Here is a 16,104-nt window from a genome sequence, read left to right on the forward strand (position 1 = left end):
GAGCCATTTTGCTTATTTTGAGACGCTGATTCCGAATATGACATCAGTTTCAAGATGCTATAATTATTTTCAAAAATTTTGTGTCCCAAGTTTAATCCTTCGCGGAGACACATTTTAAAGTGATTATACATCACAACGTACAAGCTCCACGATCTTGACAGCAGGCGCCACTAAGTCTGGGACAGTTTTGTCCTTATGCGGTTGGCGGCTATATTTCTCTATAATCACAGACGATATTAACCAAGGACTGGGATAGTCCTGTCCCACCGATTTTGTTGCAATTCACAACTGCTCGTGACTCAAATCGACAAGGATGTTCCGTCCCAGTAGGTCAGATAATGTTAAGGCCAGGTTACACGTAACAATAAATTGTACAAAAACTGGACGATCTTGCGATCATACGATAAATCGTCAGGTGTAACCATAAAATTGTACAAAATTTGGACGATTGGACGATGCTTTGGAGACTCGGTCGAGAAATCAAGCGCTGCTTGATATTTTTCGTGCGATTACGGCCAGATTTTGGGGAGACACGCTGTGACGTAGATTCACTTTGAAGTTTGCCGCCGCGCAGAACTAAATTCACGGCTCAAATTTTTAAAAATAATTATCGTAGGTAAAACTTGATTTATATTTGGAATCAGCGTCTCAAAATAAGCAAAGTTGCTCCCGAAGAACCTGATTTGGGGCGTTGATATATATCTTTTAGCAATTTTATTATTTAGTTGATCGTCAAGGTTGAAGCTGTGCATCAAGGTCACTCGGTGCGTTGCACATCTACAGTCAAGTCATAGCTTCCAGTTCTACACACGGCACGGTTGGCCAACAGTAACACTACAGTATGGCCACATTCTTCTAAAGACACTGTTCTGCTAATCAAAATGCACAGGGGAAAGGTGGGGGGGGGGCTCTCGTGATCTTCATGTACAGTGTTCGCCATTCATTCATTAGGTCCAGAGCTCGAAACCTTCATATAGAGACCAGGCAAATCGTTGTCGTCGTAAAGAGACATGTTGGCTTTATGACGAGGAGTCTCCTCAATCGAAAGAAAATGGACGATGGATTGGAACGTGTAAACAGACAACACAGTTCCATAAAACGGACACTTCTCTCATGCGACGAATCTCACACTATTTATCGTTGCGTGTAACCGGGGCTTAAATCTAGCCCACAATTTGGACACGCTCCCCATGCTGGCTGTACAGTGTTCAAGATACTGAACGTAGAGTGAGCACCATTAATCGCTCGCTGGGGAAACAAAAATGTCGGTCGTGATAAGCTTATGAGTTCATTTGTTTACATTACCAAAGTACATACGTACTGTATCATGCGCAATTTAACTTATTATGTTTCTATCTGACGGGAGTGTTGTTTTTTCGTCGCAGAGCTTTCACCATGTCCGTTTCTGTTTTTGATACACCTATGTCTTCTTGGTATTGGAAGCAGAAAGGCGAATGTGTTACAAAAGAGCGTGTCATTGGCATCAATCTGCGGTACATGGCGGTATGTGGCTATTTTCTCCTGTGGGTCATAATACCTGGATACCTGGAGGTATCTTCTCTGACTCAGAGGTTGACGTGTAATAACCGTCAATCTTTCATGGCAGCGAGCTGCCATTGCACATTCTGCAATATCCAGGCCAGTCCATGTTCTTATGTTGTTCTTCCATGTAATTCTTTGCCTTCCTCTGGCTCTCCTGTCGCACGTCTTTCCTTCAAGCACCTCTTTCACAATGGCCTCGTGTCGTTTTAAGTGGCAATATTATTGTATTTTTCAACATTGTATTTTGTTCAGCTGGGTTTGTCTTGTGTGTAGAATCTGACACACCTATGTGTTTGTCTTTTTTGGTTTCCAACTTATTTTGGCCATTCTACGGTAGCACCACATTTCAAACGTATTTATTTTGCTTTCCTCTTTCCTCGTCAAAGTCTAGATCTAGGTCTATGCGCCATATAGGAATAATATGAGGAAGATGTACCATTTTCTTTTTTAAAGTGAGAGATAGTTTGTACGTTTGGCTGAATCTTGATTTTGCAGCTGCTGTTCCTATGTTCATTTCTTTTTATAATAATAATAATAATAATAATAATAATAATAATAATAATAATAATAATAATAATAATAATAATAATGATAATAATAATAATAATAATTGCATTTATATAGCGCATATCCATGCTCAAGAGCATGCTGTATGCGCCTTACAACTATTATTACCCCAGCAGACCCTCTGAGAACACTCAGAAACATTCTCAGCTTCGGCGGAAGCATACAGTGCAAGCTGCGGATTTCACGCGCTCAAACACTATCAGACTGACAAGATCTTTCACTGTCTATAGCCGGGTACCCATTTTCACTTCTTTCACCATCTGTGATTGTTGCCCCTAGACCTAGATACTTGAAATGGTGCACTTGTTCGATTCTCTTCCCATCTATGGTTATGTCTGTTGTTTTTTCGAGAAGTTTTTGTTTTCTTTGCGTTTATGTCGGGGCCTGCCTTGCTGCTGTTCACTTTTACTACTTTCCCAATTTTAGAAAGATATTCGTTTGTGTTTGCAAACAGAACTGTATCATCTGCGTATCTCAGGTTATTGATGTTGCTGCCCCCAACAGTGACTTCCTACAGGTTATGAGATTCTCTAAATATTAACTCTGTATAGATGTTAAAAAGATGGGGGGGGGGGAAGAGGACTCAACCTCTGTATTATAATATAATGTGTTTGTATGTATGTATGTATAGTATAAGGTTTTACGGCGCTCGCAACTGCTAATATAATGTGTTTATTGAGACAGAATGAATTCGTCATGCACGCAAAGTGCGCATGTTTGCACACGTGTATGTGTGTGAGTGTGTGTGTGTGTGTGTGTGTGTGTGTGTGTGTGTGTGTGTGTGTGTGTGCGTGTGTGTGTGCGTGTGCATGTGTGTGTGAGAGAGAGAGAGAGAGAGAGAGAGAGAGAGAGAGAGAGAGGGAGAGAGAGAGAGAGAGAGGGGGGGTAAATCTCGTAGGATAGAGAAAGTGGGATGAAGAGAGTGGGTGAGGTGGTGGGATGGAGAGATCGATAGAGAGAGAGACAGAGAGAGAGAGACAGGGAGAGAGAGAGATAGAGAGAAAGAGAGAAAGAGAGAGAGAGAGAGAGAGAGAGAGAGAGAGAGAGGGAGAGAGAGAGAGAGAGAGGGGGGGTAAATCTCGTAGGATAGAGAAAGTGGGATGAAGAGAGTGGGTGAGGTGGTGGGATGGAGAGATCGATAGAGAGAGAGACAGAGAGAGAGAGACAGGGAGAGAGAGAGATAGAGAGAAAGAGAGAAAGAGAGAGAGAGAGAGAGAGAGAGAGAGAGAGAGAGGGAGAGAGAGAGAGAGAGAGAGATCGGAGGAGTGCACATAATGTCTGCAAAGAGGAGGGATGGGTTGATGAATGGATGGGTGAAAACTGTTTTGCTTTTCAATTTTATGCTGGTAGTAATTGCGACGTGGCAACGACTGTCCCTTTCATTGAGAAGGTGTAAAACCCTGTTCATCAGTCGCTAGTCCTCGGTTTGAACAGGAGCTGTGAAGAATTTGGTTTGCGTTGTTTGTCTGTGTGTGTGGGGGGGGGGGGTAAGTTGGTCAGAAATGCTGACATACACCTTTTAAAAAAGAACTTACATTTATATTCACATTCTGGAACATGCCTGGTCTTCTTATAATTGTTTTATTACTATTTGTTTTATGTAGCGTTTTATATCAGGATACGGGCACACAAAGTACACAATAGAACGAATTCGGTCTCGGCTCATGCTTGAAACATATTATTTTCATTATGCATGACAAGCGAAACGTTGGTGGATGGCAGATGCTCTGGTGTGGCTTGTTCCTTCTTTCCTATCAAACATCTATCGTCCTGATCTCTCCTCCTTATTGTGTTTGTTACTCTCTTGTAACACCTCTAATCTTCGGCCCTCATAAGACCGTATTGTGTTGCAAGTGCCGTAAAACGCTTACTAAAAAACTAAAGACAAGCGAAATCTTTTCTATTTCAGGTTGCTGTTTTCTTTAATTTCCCTACTATTGGAGGGGGGGGGGGTGCAGTTTTATAATAATTCTGGGCAGAGCCCCAAGGTTTGAATTATTGTTTTGGAGTCCCACAACATCTGCGAGTGCACCTAACATTAAAATAATAAATGGTCATTTGTGCTGATGCTTTGGCGGGCCCCTGGGCTTCAGAATATTCAGTCTCTATGGACGGACAATGCTAAAACAAAACAGAAATTCGGGGAACAAGGCAGGCTGCAGGTGACTTCAAAGAACCAACCTGCAAAAAATTAACCGAAATAACCTGCAAAAAATTGACCGAAATAACCTGTGTGCATTCATACTGAATGACGTGTTGAAGTTATTCTCTACTTTTCAGTCGACGTTCTATACGATCTAACTTGTGTCGATGCAGGTGTATTAAAAGAATACAGTACTCTGTAATCAAAGTGCTATGAAATGAAAGAGACGATCAGAGGCCAACTGGATTAATAAGCAGCAACAAATCCGATTGTTAACAACAATGACTTTAACCTTACGAGACACGCTGTGCAGTAACTGAACGATGAGGTTTACAATTTTTCTTTGAACTTTGCCCTAAGGGAATAATATGTGACAAGTTTTCGGTAATAAGAAAGAGCCAATTCTGCATTAACTACCTCTTTTTGATCATGCTCCCTTACAAAAAAAAGTTTCGTCGGCTGGCTGTTGAGATATCCCCACACCCAAGATTCTTTTTGTTTAATTTTATTGTAGTTTCTAAACCTATGATATTGCTTCCATGAGGTCAAGAAATATTAAAATTTGTCAAAATTCAAATTCTAAATGTTGAAAAAGGCACACACACACAAATTGTAAGATATATAAAGTAGGCACACTTATTACATGAATGAAAGAAATTTTTTTCCTCTGTCTTGAAAAATTATGCCTCAGTGTGTGTGTGTGTGTGTGTGTGTGTGTGTGTGTGTGTGTGTGTGTGTGTGTGTCTGTGTGTGTGTGCGTGCGTGTGTGTGTGTGTTTGTTTGTGTTTTCCACCAGCGTCTGTGGTGCAGCACTTTAGCCTATCCGTCGCACACAGGAGACCCGAATTTGTTTCCCGAGAATAGAGAATTTGTATCAAGTATATTAGTCTTTTTGCCGGGATGGTGTATCCCTCTGAATCTGGGTTGGTCCTGACAGGCAAGGCCGAAGTCCTCCCACTAAATTATCAACATTGTTTTGATGAAGGCGTAAAAACACATACATTATAATTTTTAAAATGTTTTTAACGCCTCAAAATATCGTGTCACTGCGTGTAATTTGAGTACCCGATTGTGTGGTCCTAACAATGAGCTCATTAACATCCCATACAGCAGCCGCAGTCCACCATACCGCAATGAGATTCAGCTTGGTGCGGGCTCAAGAACTGTCCAATTTGCAACCAAAAGGAAAACAATAGAGTATAACTAGTACAAGCAGCAATCTGAAACACCGACCCTTGGTGATATATCACGGTACATGTGGTCGTAGCGATTAAGGGCTGCAGGCCCGGCTTCCGCGAAGTCATGAAAGGGCTATCATCGTTATTAAATGCATACAAAAGATAAAATGATTCCTCCAAAATATTCCAGAGTCAGTAAACTTGATGTTTTGTTTTTGTTTTGTTTTGGGTTGTTTTTATTTTTTTTTGGGGGGGGGGGGTTGCTGCTTTTTGTAAGTGTACGCAACTGCATTAGGTCTTATGAGAGCGCGCGGGACATATTAATTGAACATTTTAGTTGGTATGAAATTTTGAAGTTTGCCCGGGTGGCGGCCGAAGCCTACTTTTATGAATGGAGTTCGATCTCGCGTATCGGCGTAATTAATTGATTTGATGTTTTTAGCTTTCAGCTGGGGTGGGGTGGGGGAGGGCTTAATCCCAACCAACAATCCGGGTAAGGCCACCCGCTTCTTGAAGTTCTAAACTGTGTTGCTGGGTGCATGCCTATGGCCTCTGAATTAACAAAAACGACAGCAACTTCATTTAATAGAACTACATTGTACAGCCGAATCTGCTCTTATGACCACCTGTTCAAGACAATCACCTGTGCCACTTCCCACTTCCCTTCTTGTTTCTGTAAATTACGCTTCCCAAAAGAATTATCTGTCTATAATGACCACTTTCTCCATGACAAGGGTGGTCACCTTTAACAGGTTTCAAATGTACTCTCGCAACTTAGTAAAATGCTGCCTACAAAGACAGCTGATAGACTAAGCTACTTGAAATAACAAGAGAAATCCGTTTCGTATGATATACATGTGCTTCAAAACATTGGCAATCCCCACTCCGTGCCACAAAAGTCCATTGGCTGGAAAGAAATCGTCGACAAGTTAGTGTCGGAGTAAAGAAAGGAAACGGGAAGAAAGCACCGTAGACTCTGTTCAAAACGACCATTCATCCCCGGGGAGAAAAGCGGTCATCTTTGACAGATGATCCTCATGGGCAGTATCATTAAATATAGGAAAACACTGTGGTGGAGGGGGGGGGGGCATAAGACTAGATCGTTTGTACAGGAGATATTTTTGGACAAGGGGTAGTTAGAGCAGGTTCCACGTAAAAGCAGTCCCCCAAAAGCGGCTGGACATTGAAGGTAACCATATCCCGTCACCTCACCTGAAGCGTTTTTTTTATTTTATTACATGACTACGGTCTTGTTAACCGATTTTATTAACTCAGAAAAATAGTTTCGCTGTGTTGTTCCGATTCTGCATATTTTCAGAAACAGTTCAAAGCCATTTTATTCGCATTTAGGAAAAGCCAGTATTATGACAAAACGGTCTCTCATAGGGGCTCTGGAAGCATTATAATTTATGAAACCGCCAAGGGGCAAGGAGGTGTGATCTTGGTTTGTAAACCTTTATATCAGCACACTTTACACTATAAGTCTCTGTTATGAAGTGCATAAGCGCATAACAGCTACGGCAACCACAAAAACGCTTTTCAATATATATATATATATATATATTGCTAACGAGGGAGGGAATAAAACCGTAAGCCTAATCACAACGCGCTGAATGCATAGCTCTGAGGACTTGTATCATGCCTGTTGAGTGGCACTTGGAGGAATGCGAAGCGAGATAGATTACGTTTGTCCAAACCCTATAATTATCGTTGCAAAATTGTGCAGGGCTGATGGGGCTTATTTGCTTTTCGTTCCCAGTTGATGTTGCACGTTGTGACAAAAACTCTACGGCAAATGCGTAGTTTCCAAGTTGGGGACTGTGACGTCGATGTCAGTAAAGGATTATCAACGCTTGCAATCTACCCGCTGGAAAAAAAATAAAGGAAATGCTTGAAGGTGGAGACTTTCGCCCCGGCTTTCAGTCGGTTTGATGTGCAAAGTGGATTATTTGGAGGCGGGAGCTTGAGAGTAACATGCGGCTTGAATAGTTAATTAGGGGGTGGAGCATCTCACAACTAGCGTGGCCAATCTCAGTTAGGAAACGCCCCTCAAGCAATTCACACGGGGATTGCACCTACGCAAATCAAGTGCGGTACTAGTTGTCAATTGAGGACCTCGAGGTATATACCCCCCGCCCAGTGGCAAAACAGCACCAAGACCTTAGACTAAAAAAAGAAAACGAGATGTCTGTAAATAGTAGAAAAAAGATATGAATTACAGAAGAATGGAAAACAAAATTTTATGAAGCGGTTTCTTTTTTCATCTCGTTGATAAGTCTGTTCTTTGTTAAGCGAGTTTCAAACGCTCACAAGATTATCGAGTTTTACCTGGCTTGAATTCATTAAATTGTTCAAAGTTTTCATCAACATAAAGTGTAATAAGATCTGCCAAGGAGCATGTTGCTTCACCGCCATTTATTTTCACCAACCAGGACATAACACGATACGACATTCAATGGGGAAGGCAGAGATACTCGAGAAAATACCCCCCCCCCCCTCCCCTTCACAAAAGAGGAATATATATATAGAGAGAGAGAGAGAGATTGTAAAGTGCTTAGCGTTTGTTGTTGAGCGGGAATTTGCTCTTGGCTAATGTCATCTATCATTTTATTATGTGCGTGTATACATATATATATATATATATATATATATATAATATGTATGTATGTATATATATATATATATACATATATATATATAATATGTATTATATATATTATATATACATATATATATACATATATATAATATGTATTATATATATTATATATACATATATAATATGTATTATATATATTATATATATATACATATATATACATAATATGTATTATATATGTTATATATAATATTATATACATATATATGTGGGTGGGTGTGTTGTGTGTGTGTGTACGTGTGTGTGTTTGTATATGTGTTGAACACACGTCTTTTGAGTGCACAGCGATAAAAGCCTTTATTCGCCAAACCACAAAAGCGTCTTTAATTCACTTTCAGTAACGATTCTCCATTACCCATATATCATAAAATCCGTGGATATACGTAATAATGACTGTAAGCAGAATATATTAAGCCAGTTATTGATATAGGTCGCCTATAGTTCTCTCCTCAACCTATTTTCCCCTTTCAGAAGTATTTTTGCCCACAGACTTTTGTGTTTGCTTGAGCTTAAGTTTAACGCTCAATTAGTCCCTTGCACAAAAAGATGTATTAAATCCAATCGAAACACTGAATCGGTCCACGGTCGAAGCATTGGACTGAGCGGGGATTTCATCGTCTGGGAATGGAACCAAAGTTTCACACTCAAGAGGAGGTTCGAACGGGAAGGGTTTGCTAGTCAACTGAACATTCGCACACAAACTAATTGCCAACGACTTCTTCTCATGTACACACTTATAAAGATTCAAGTGGGTATAAGTTGGCGGAGATCTGGTGTGGTTTTGCTCTTTATTTCCTATCAAACATCTTTCGAAGTTTTCTCTTGTCCTTCAATTCTTTGTATGTTACTCTCTTTAGAGACACCTCAAATCGTCGGTATTTATATGACCTAATTGCGTTGCGATGCAGGTTGGGGGGGGGGGGCATATTTTTACTATGGGAGAGCAAAGAATACACATGCCGTGATACTGCATGTCGTAAGCGGCGACTAAAAGTGCAAAGGTCTGGTCGTCCGAAAAGTGCCAGTTTGCGGAGGGCCAACTACCCAACCCAGTAAAAGGCAGTAAGTTACAGAAACACGGACAAACACAACTTTTTATTTTTCGATCTTGGGAGACGGGGGGGGCTTCTGCATTAGCAGGAACAATGAAAGACAGCGGACAAAGCCGAAAGGACTCTTCTGACTCGAAACCTTCTCTGTCGAACAAGTCTCTCCGGATTGCGTCGTGGAATGTTGGCACATTGTATGAAGCAGGAAAAAGTTCTCAAGTAGTACAAGAGATAAAGAGATACAGGCAGCACATACTAGGAGTCAGTGAAACACACTGGATACAGTCTGGACAGAAGCAGCTCAGCTCGGGGGAACAAGTATTGTATTCTGGGAGGGAAGACAAATACCATGCAGAAGGAGTGGGAATCTTTTTGAGTAAGTATGCACAGAAGTCACTTAGAGGATAGAAACCACACGTTGAAAGGATCATCATGGCTTCATTCACTACAAGGAGCAAGCGCATCAACATGAATATAGTCCAAATCTGTGCCCCAACAAATGATGCTTCGGATGAAGACAAGGATGCCTTTTACGGCCAGCTCAGGGGGTCATCGACAAACTACCAAGGAAGGATGTCAACATCATTATGGGAGATGCCAATGCCAAGATTGGTCAGAACACGTGGGGTGTGAAAGAATTATGGGACAACATGGCTTGGGACAAATGAATAAGAACGGTGAGCGATTCAAAAATATATGTGCTCTCAACAGTTTTGTCTTTGGAGGCTCGGTTTTTCCCCACCAGAGGATTCACAAGGCCACGTGGGTTTCGCCAGATAGAGTGACGGAGAACCAGATAGATCATTTTTGTATCTCTCGTAGGCTCGGGCGTTCACTGGAAGATGTCAAAGTACAGAAAGGGGCAGGTGTTGGATCGGATCATCATCTGCTGTTGGCAAAACTCAAGCTTCGACTCAAAAAGCACGGAACCAGCACAGGAATCAAAAGAACGAAGTTCCAAGTAAGTCTCTTGGACGGACACAAGAAAGAAGAGTTTTAGCTGCAGCTGAGGAACAGATTTCAACCTCTGGCTGATCTTGGCGGAGAGGACACGGAAGTGGATACACACTGGACCAAGGTCAAAGAAGTCTTTACGTCAACCTGTCAAGAAGAACTCGGTGTGGAGAAATAGGAGCACAAGGAATGGATTAGCCAACACTCATTGGATTTAATTAGGATAAGAAGACAGCTGAAGGCAGAAGCGAATGCTGGTAGAACAAGAGGATCAAGAGCGGGTACGTTGGAGCTGTACAGGACAACAGCTAAAGATGTCAAGAAATCACTAAGGCAAGACAAGGAGGAATTCATGAACAGGCTGGCAGAGAAGGCAGAGGAAGCAGCGGTAGGAGGGCACATGCGAATCCTTTACCAGACCACAAGGACACTTGCTGGAAAGTACGGGAAACCTGAAGTACCAGTAAAGGACCAAGAGGGGAAAACCATTTTTGGAAAGGAAGCTCAGTCCAAACGATGGGTAGAGTATTTCAACAGTCTCCTGAACAGACCTCCGCCGAGTAACCCACCAAACATCCTGCCAGCAAGAAATGAGTTACCAATCTGCTGTGATGCTCCTTCAAAACAAGAGATTCTGGATGTCATTAAGAAGCTGAACAAAGGTAAAGCGGCCGGTCCTGACCAGATTCCACCTGACGCCCTGAAAGCAGATGCCAATGTGACGGCAGACATCCTCCTCCCACTGTTTACCAGGATCTGGAATGAGAGCAAGTTCCAAAAGGATAGGAAAGAAGGACACCTCGTGAAGCTTCCAAAAAAGGGGGAATCTCAACAACAGCAGCAACTACAGAGGGATCACTCTTCTCTCAACACCAGGTAAGGTCAGCAACAGAATCATTCTGGAGAGAATCAAGACAGCAACGGATCAAAGACCACTGGATGAACAGGCTGGTTTCCGGAAAAATCGCTCAACCACCGACCAGATTGTCACGCTGAGGATTATTGTGGAACAGTCCCTGGAGTGGAACTCCCAGCTGATCGTCAACTTCCTTGACTATGAGAAGGCTTTTGACAGTATAGACCGAGCAACACTATGGAAGATAATGAGACACCACGGAATCCCACAGAAGTTGGTTAACCTCATCAAGAGCATGTACGAAGGGACAAGTTGCAGGGTTGTACATGATGGCCAGCTCACTGATAGCTTTGACATCAAGACTGGTGTGAGACAGGGATGTTTATTATCACCGTTCCTCTTCATATTGGCAGTCGACTGGCTGATGAAGGAAACCACCAGAGGACACAGAAATGGTATACAGTGGACACTACGGACACCGTTGGACGATCTGGATTTTGCAGACGACTTAGCGCTTCTGTGGCACACCCAGGAACAATTGCAAGCAAAGACTTCAGTATTAAGCAGCCTATCGGAGTCTGTTGGATTGAGGATCCACCCCGGAAAGTCAAAGGTCCTAAGGACAGATGCACAACGAAAGGAGCAGGTCACAATAGAAGGAAAGGCACTAGAAAACGTTGAATCCTTCTGCTATCTTGGGAGTATAATTGACAGAGAGGGAGGAACAGGTGCTGAAATAAAGTCCAGCTTTGGAAAAGCAAAGGGTGCTTTCATATCTTTGGATAGGATTTGGAAGACCAGAGATATCTCACTTCTAACTAAGCGGAGGATTTTCAATTCAAAAGTGAAGTCGGTCCTGTTGTACGGATGTGAGACATGGAACGCATCACAGACTTGCATAAAGAGGATCCATGTTTTCTTGAACAGGTGTCTAAGAAAGTTACTGAGGATCAGATGGACAGACATCACCAATGTGGAAGTGTTAAGGAAAACAAGACAGATCCCAGTCAGAGATGAGGTAGGAAGAAAGCGGTGGTGATGGATTGGACATACTCTCAGGAAGTCATGCAGCTGCATAACAAAGAAAGTTTTGGATTGAAACCCATAGGGTAAGAGATCAAGTGGAAGACCGCGTGGAACCTGGAGAAGAATCACAGAAATCATGTACAGAAAAGTTGGAAGACATGAAATAACATCAAGAGCCTAGCCCAGGATAGAGAGAGGTGGAAAGTGTTTGTCCGTGGCCTATACCCTGGTGCAGGGTGAGAAAGGCAAAGATGATGAATTGCGTTGCAAATGTCGTGAAACGTTTACGAAGACTTAAAGAACTTGAAAGAGTATTCAAGATGAGAAGTGCGTTGTTTTGGCATTACACTAAAACAACTTTATTTTTTAAGTTCATGTTGGGAGGGGGCGGTACAGGGGGGGGGGAGTGTATAGAAAATCCAAAAATACTTTTTTGTCTTCTTTGTCACAACATTACTAGTCACCCATTCTGGTGCTAAATCATCAATCAGCTGTTAAGATGTATTGAGCCCGAAATGTTCATTGTTTAAAAAAAAAAAAAAAAGTCAATAGCATTTTCCTAATACGAAGTTGAATTTGGTCAATTTTTTTTTTCAGAATTCAAATTCTAAACCTTGAAAAGAGAAAGAAAAAATACATAAAGTAAGTACGATTGTTAAAAGAACGAAAGTTTTCCCCACGAGATCTCCTGTAAAGTTATTCTTCTTTGGCTTAGATCTACAGGGTGATCCAAAAAACACTTTACAACTTTCTTTCTGAACATCTCGCGCCAGAATACTGTAATTTGGAACAGACATAATTCATTCAAAAGGTATTTGTTTGATATAAAATCCACGAAGAAGAAATATGTTTTGAAAACGGAAACTGCAAAAAGGAAAAGGCATCCAAAAAGCGCAAAGTTCACCTATGTTTTAAAATTTTGTAAAGGAAGTCGTGAAAAGATTAGTTGACCTTTTTCTTTATTTTCTCTTTAACATTAATTTTCCATCCCTGTGACATTTAAACAATGTTCAATTTCTTTTACAGAGTAAAAAAAAACAACTAATGATTTCATTCTGAAATTCCTAGAAGCAGTGCTCCACATTCCCTCCTTAATTGGACTCGACACATTTTTTACGCGTTGTTATTAATGTTCAGTGGCGCCCTAACACAAGGACCTGCTAAACCATGAGTTTTTAAAGCCACATACACTAGAAGTGGCTTCTAGAGACAATAGAGTGGGGTGCCCAATAGACTGCATTTTTGGAGTTAACATATCCCGCATGGTGAAAATGGGCTTTGCACTAAACCAATAAATGTCATCGAGGAAATGATCCCTCTTTACAAGACAATCGAGGAATCTTGAACACATTACCATGCTCTGATCCATATCATCTCGGCCTAGCGAAAATGAACATGGTACAATGTATAGTAGTAGGTTCAGATCTGCCATGAGTATGCAGACTGTTGATGTGTAGGAAAGTCCTTGCTGCAGATCATCCACGGACAGACGTCTCATGGGACTCGGCTACTGAAATCTGCACTCTGTTGACGTTTAAATGGCTGCGCCTAGTGCGTGTTCGACCTGAAGTGGTCATTTTTAAAAGAACCTTTTATTTCTGATTCGCTATAGGTCCAAACTAACGGAACTTCTCTATTCATGACACCAAAGGTCTTGGGGGCACGTAAGCATTCTCTCCATGCTATGCGCAGAACTTACGAAATGGCAGGGATGGTGAGTTTGTGGAGAGGTAATGTTCAATACAAGAAACTCTCTGCTCTTTACAAAACGTAACCGTGATCTAAGCAGGCAAACGAAATTTTGGGAAATATAATATCTGCAGACTTCTGTTGACTTGTTAGACTGCTGTAGCTTGCAATATGGCGCGACTGTTGCAACTTTTAGTGGTAGGCCTAATGCGAACTGTTGCATCATGCTATGAAAACGGCGACAAGGTTGAAAATGGGTTGTTTTTTTAATACTCATCTAAAGTACATATGAGAGTAATTCCTTTTGGCTTCCAAACGTCATGTTCAAATCTGAAACGCAAAACTTCAGTATGGAGGAAGACATTCATAAAACAAGTTGTATTGGGGTTTTTTTTATCACCCTGTAGTACATTACATGCCAAATGTGTGACGGCTGCATATTGCCTCACATTAAAAAAAGATTAACTAAAACTTGTAAAGAAGACGTAACACAGCCTCTTTGCTCGTCTACCTGCCTGAAAACTGATTTATTGTTTTTCTTTTAGAATGAGATCTCGTGACTATATGATACGTGACGAGAAGGGGGGGGGGGATAAGCGTTATATCCAAGAATCGTCATTGCAACATTTGCAACGCAGTTCATTCCCGTTTTTTACATTTCCAAACAGCAGCATTAATTACAAAGGGTGGTTCTATGTGTTTTCTATTTCCACGACACCTGACTCGATCGTACTATCTGATGCGTACTTTATTCTAAACTCCCCGAGATTTGGTATACGCCACTTAAACCGATCCTATCGGACTACATGCCATGCAGAAAAAAATTTAGCATACTATCTAGTTAGATTTCAATACAACCATACTCACCCCCCCCCCTCCCCAAAATCACCCTTTTTAAACACACACATACACACACACACACACACACACATACACACACACATACACACACATACACACACATACACGCACACACACACGAACGCTCACACACACACATACACACTTATTTTATTCAAGTAAAAAGGTATGTTAAATGTCTTCTACTAAAACCTGCAGCATAATATTTGTTACCACTTTAAAAAAATGGCCCATGCCAGTGAGTGAACGGAACGGGTTAGCAAGTTGGGTGCCTTGTGGCAATTGGTGGCTTTGAGAAACCAAGCTCTCTCTCTCTCTTTCTCTCTTTCTCTCTCTCTCTCTCTCTCTCTCTCTCTCTCTCTCTCTCTCTCTCTCTCTCAACGTGAGCTAAACACTCAACTACTTTCATTTGATTACGTCACAAGTAAAGTGAATTCACCAATTCCTTGAGACTGGTAAACAAACTACTTTTCTGTATTCGATCTAATTCGGTATCGATAACCTGTTGCCAGCCTTTCCTTCCGCCGTTACAGGAAACTGAAAGTAGTTCCGGCCATACTTTATTTAGAGCTGAATTTTTATTAACCTCAAGCAAGTCTCATGGAAGCAACCACCAGGGGCGAAGCGTCTATATAATCAAATAATCACTGCTTCCCTTCCTAATTTCGAAACATTGTCGCTGTCAAATTCATCCATAAACGTAAACCTCTTAAATTAAATGTCAAAAGACGTTCGTAATCAACAATGAACAGTATGCCTAACATTCAAAACGGTTTCACGGCCACAGAAATAGCCTCCTCACCCCTCTCGGGCCACTCCATAAGCAGTCGCAAGCTTTGATTAAGTAAGCTTAAAGTGAGGCTGGAAGAGTCTACCAATAGAGTTGAAGGGAACATGTGCATAGCAGTCTAAGCTGTTTCATTGCAACATATACCCTGTTCACCTTTTTGGGGTCACAGTTATAATCAATCACAAGCCCTGATTATGTAAGCTAACTAACACTGGTCGAGTCTACCTCACAAATGTGAGGGGAACTAACTCCTAACAATCTCTTCACTGTTGCAAGTGCTTGCTTTTTTTCCTCGACTTTTTACCGTCCTATAATCAGATCGTGACCTCGATTATGACACCAGCTCCTGGCCGCGAAAGGCTAACAAAAACAGCCAAATGTGAAATTTAAAGAATGATAATTGTCATGTTCTACCAAAGAGTTAGACTCACTGGTAGATCTATAACATATAGATCTAATACTGACATCTCTGCTTTTTTGTTTTGTGTTTATGTATTCACATCTAAAGTTAAATTTAATTTTAGTTGGAACTGATATTTAATAAGATACTTTCCCGATTATTTTGGCGGTTGAACATACAATATGAATTCCGGATTTGTTTTCATTCACAACTCAGAGTCGCCGCCTCGAGTAAGATTCTTGTGTGATATCTACAGGCCATATCTGATCCCGTTTCACTTTGATTACCCTGTCAAACAAGTCAGCCTTCGCCCCTGGCAACCACGTTTCAAAACATACGTGTATCTGAATAAATTTCTGCAGCTCTAGTATACACAGTTCACCGTGTTTG

At 41.4% G+C, this 16,104-nt stretch overlaps 1 protein-coding gene across 1 annotated transcript in view; it reads left to right on the forward strand.

The window, feature by feature from the left end:
• Positions 1–1,374: 1,374 nt before the first annotated feature.
• Positions 1,375–16,104, forward strand: part of LOC101853668 (solute carrier family 15 member 4) — a gene marked incomplete at its 3' end in the record, with an annotated part of 59,443 nt that continues 44,713 nt past the window's right edge. Inside the window, 1 exon segment of the mRNA XM_013087599.1 lies at positions 1,375–1,503. Coding sequence (XP_012943053.1) covers positions 1,396–1,503 — 108 coding nt within the window.

Source organism: Aplysia californica, unplaced genomic scaffold (genome assembly GCF_000002075.1).
Source record: "Aplysia californica isolate F4 #8 unplaced genomic scaffold, AplCal3.0 scaffold00021, whole genome shotgun sequence".
NCBI classification, from domain to species: domain Eukaryota; kingdom Metazoa; phylum Mollusca; class Gastropoda; order Aplysiida; family Aplysiidae; genus Aplysia; species Aplysia californica.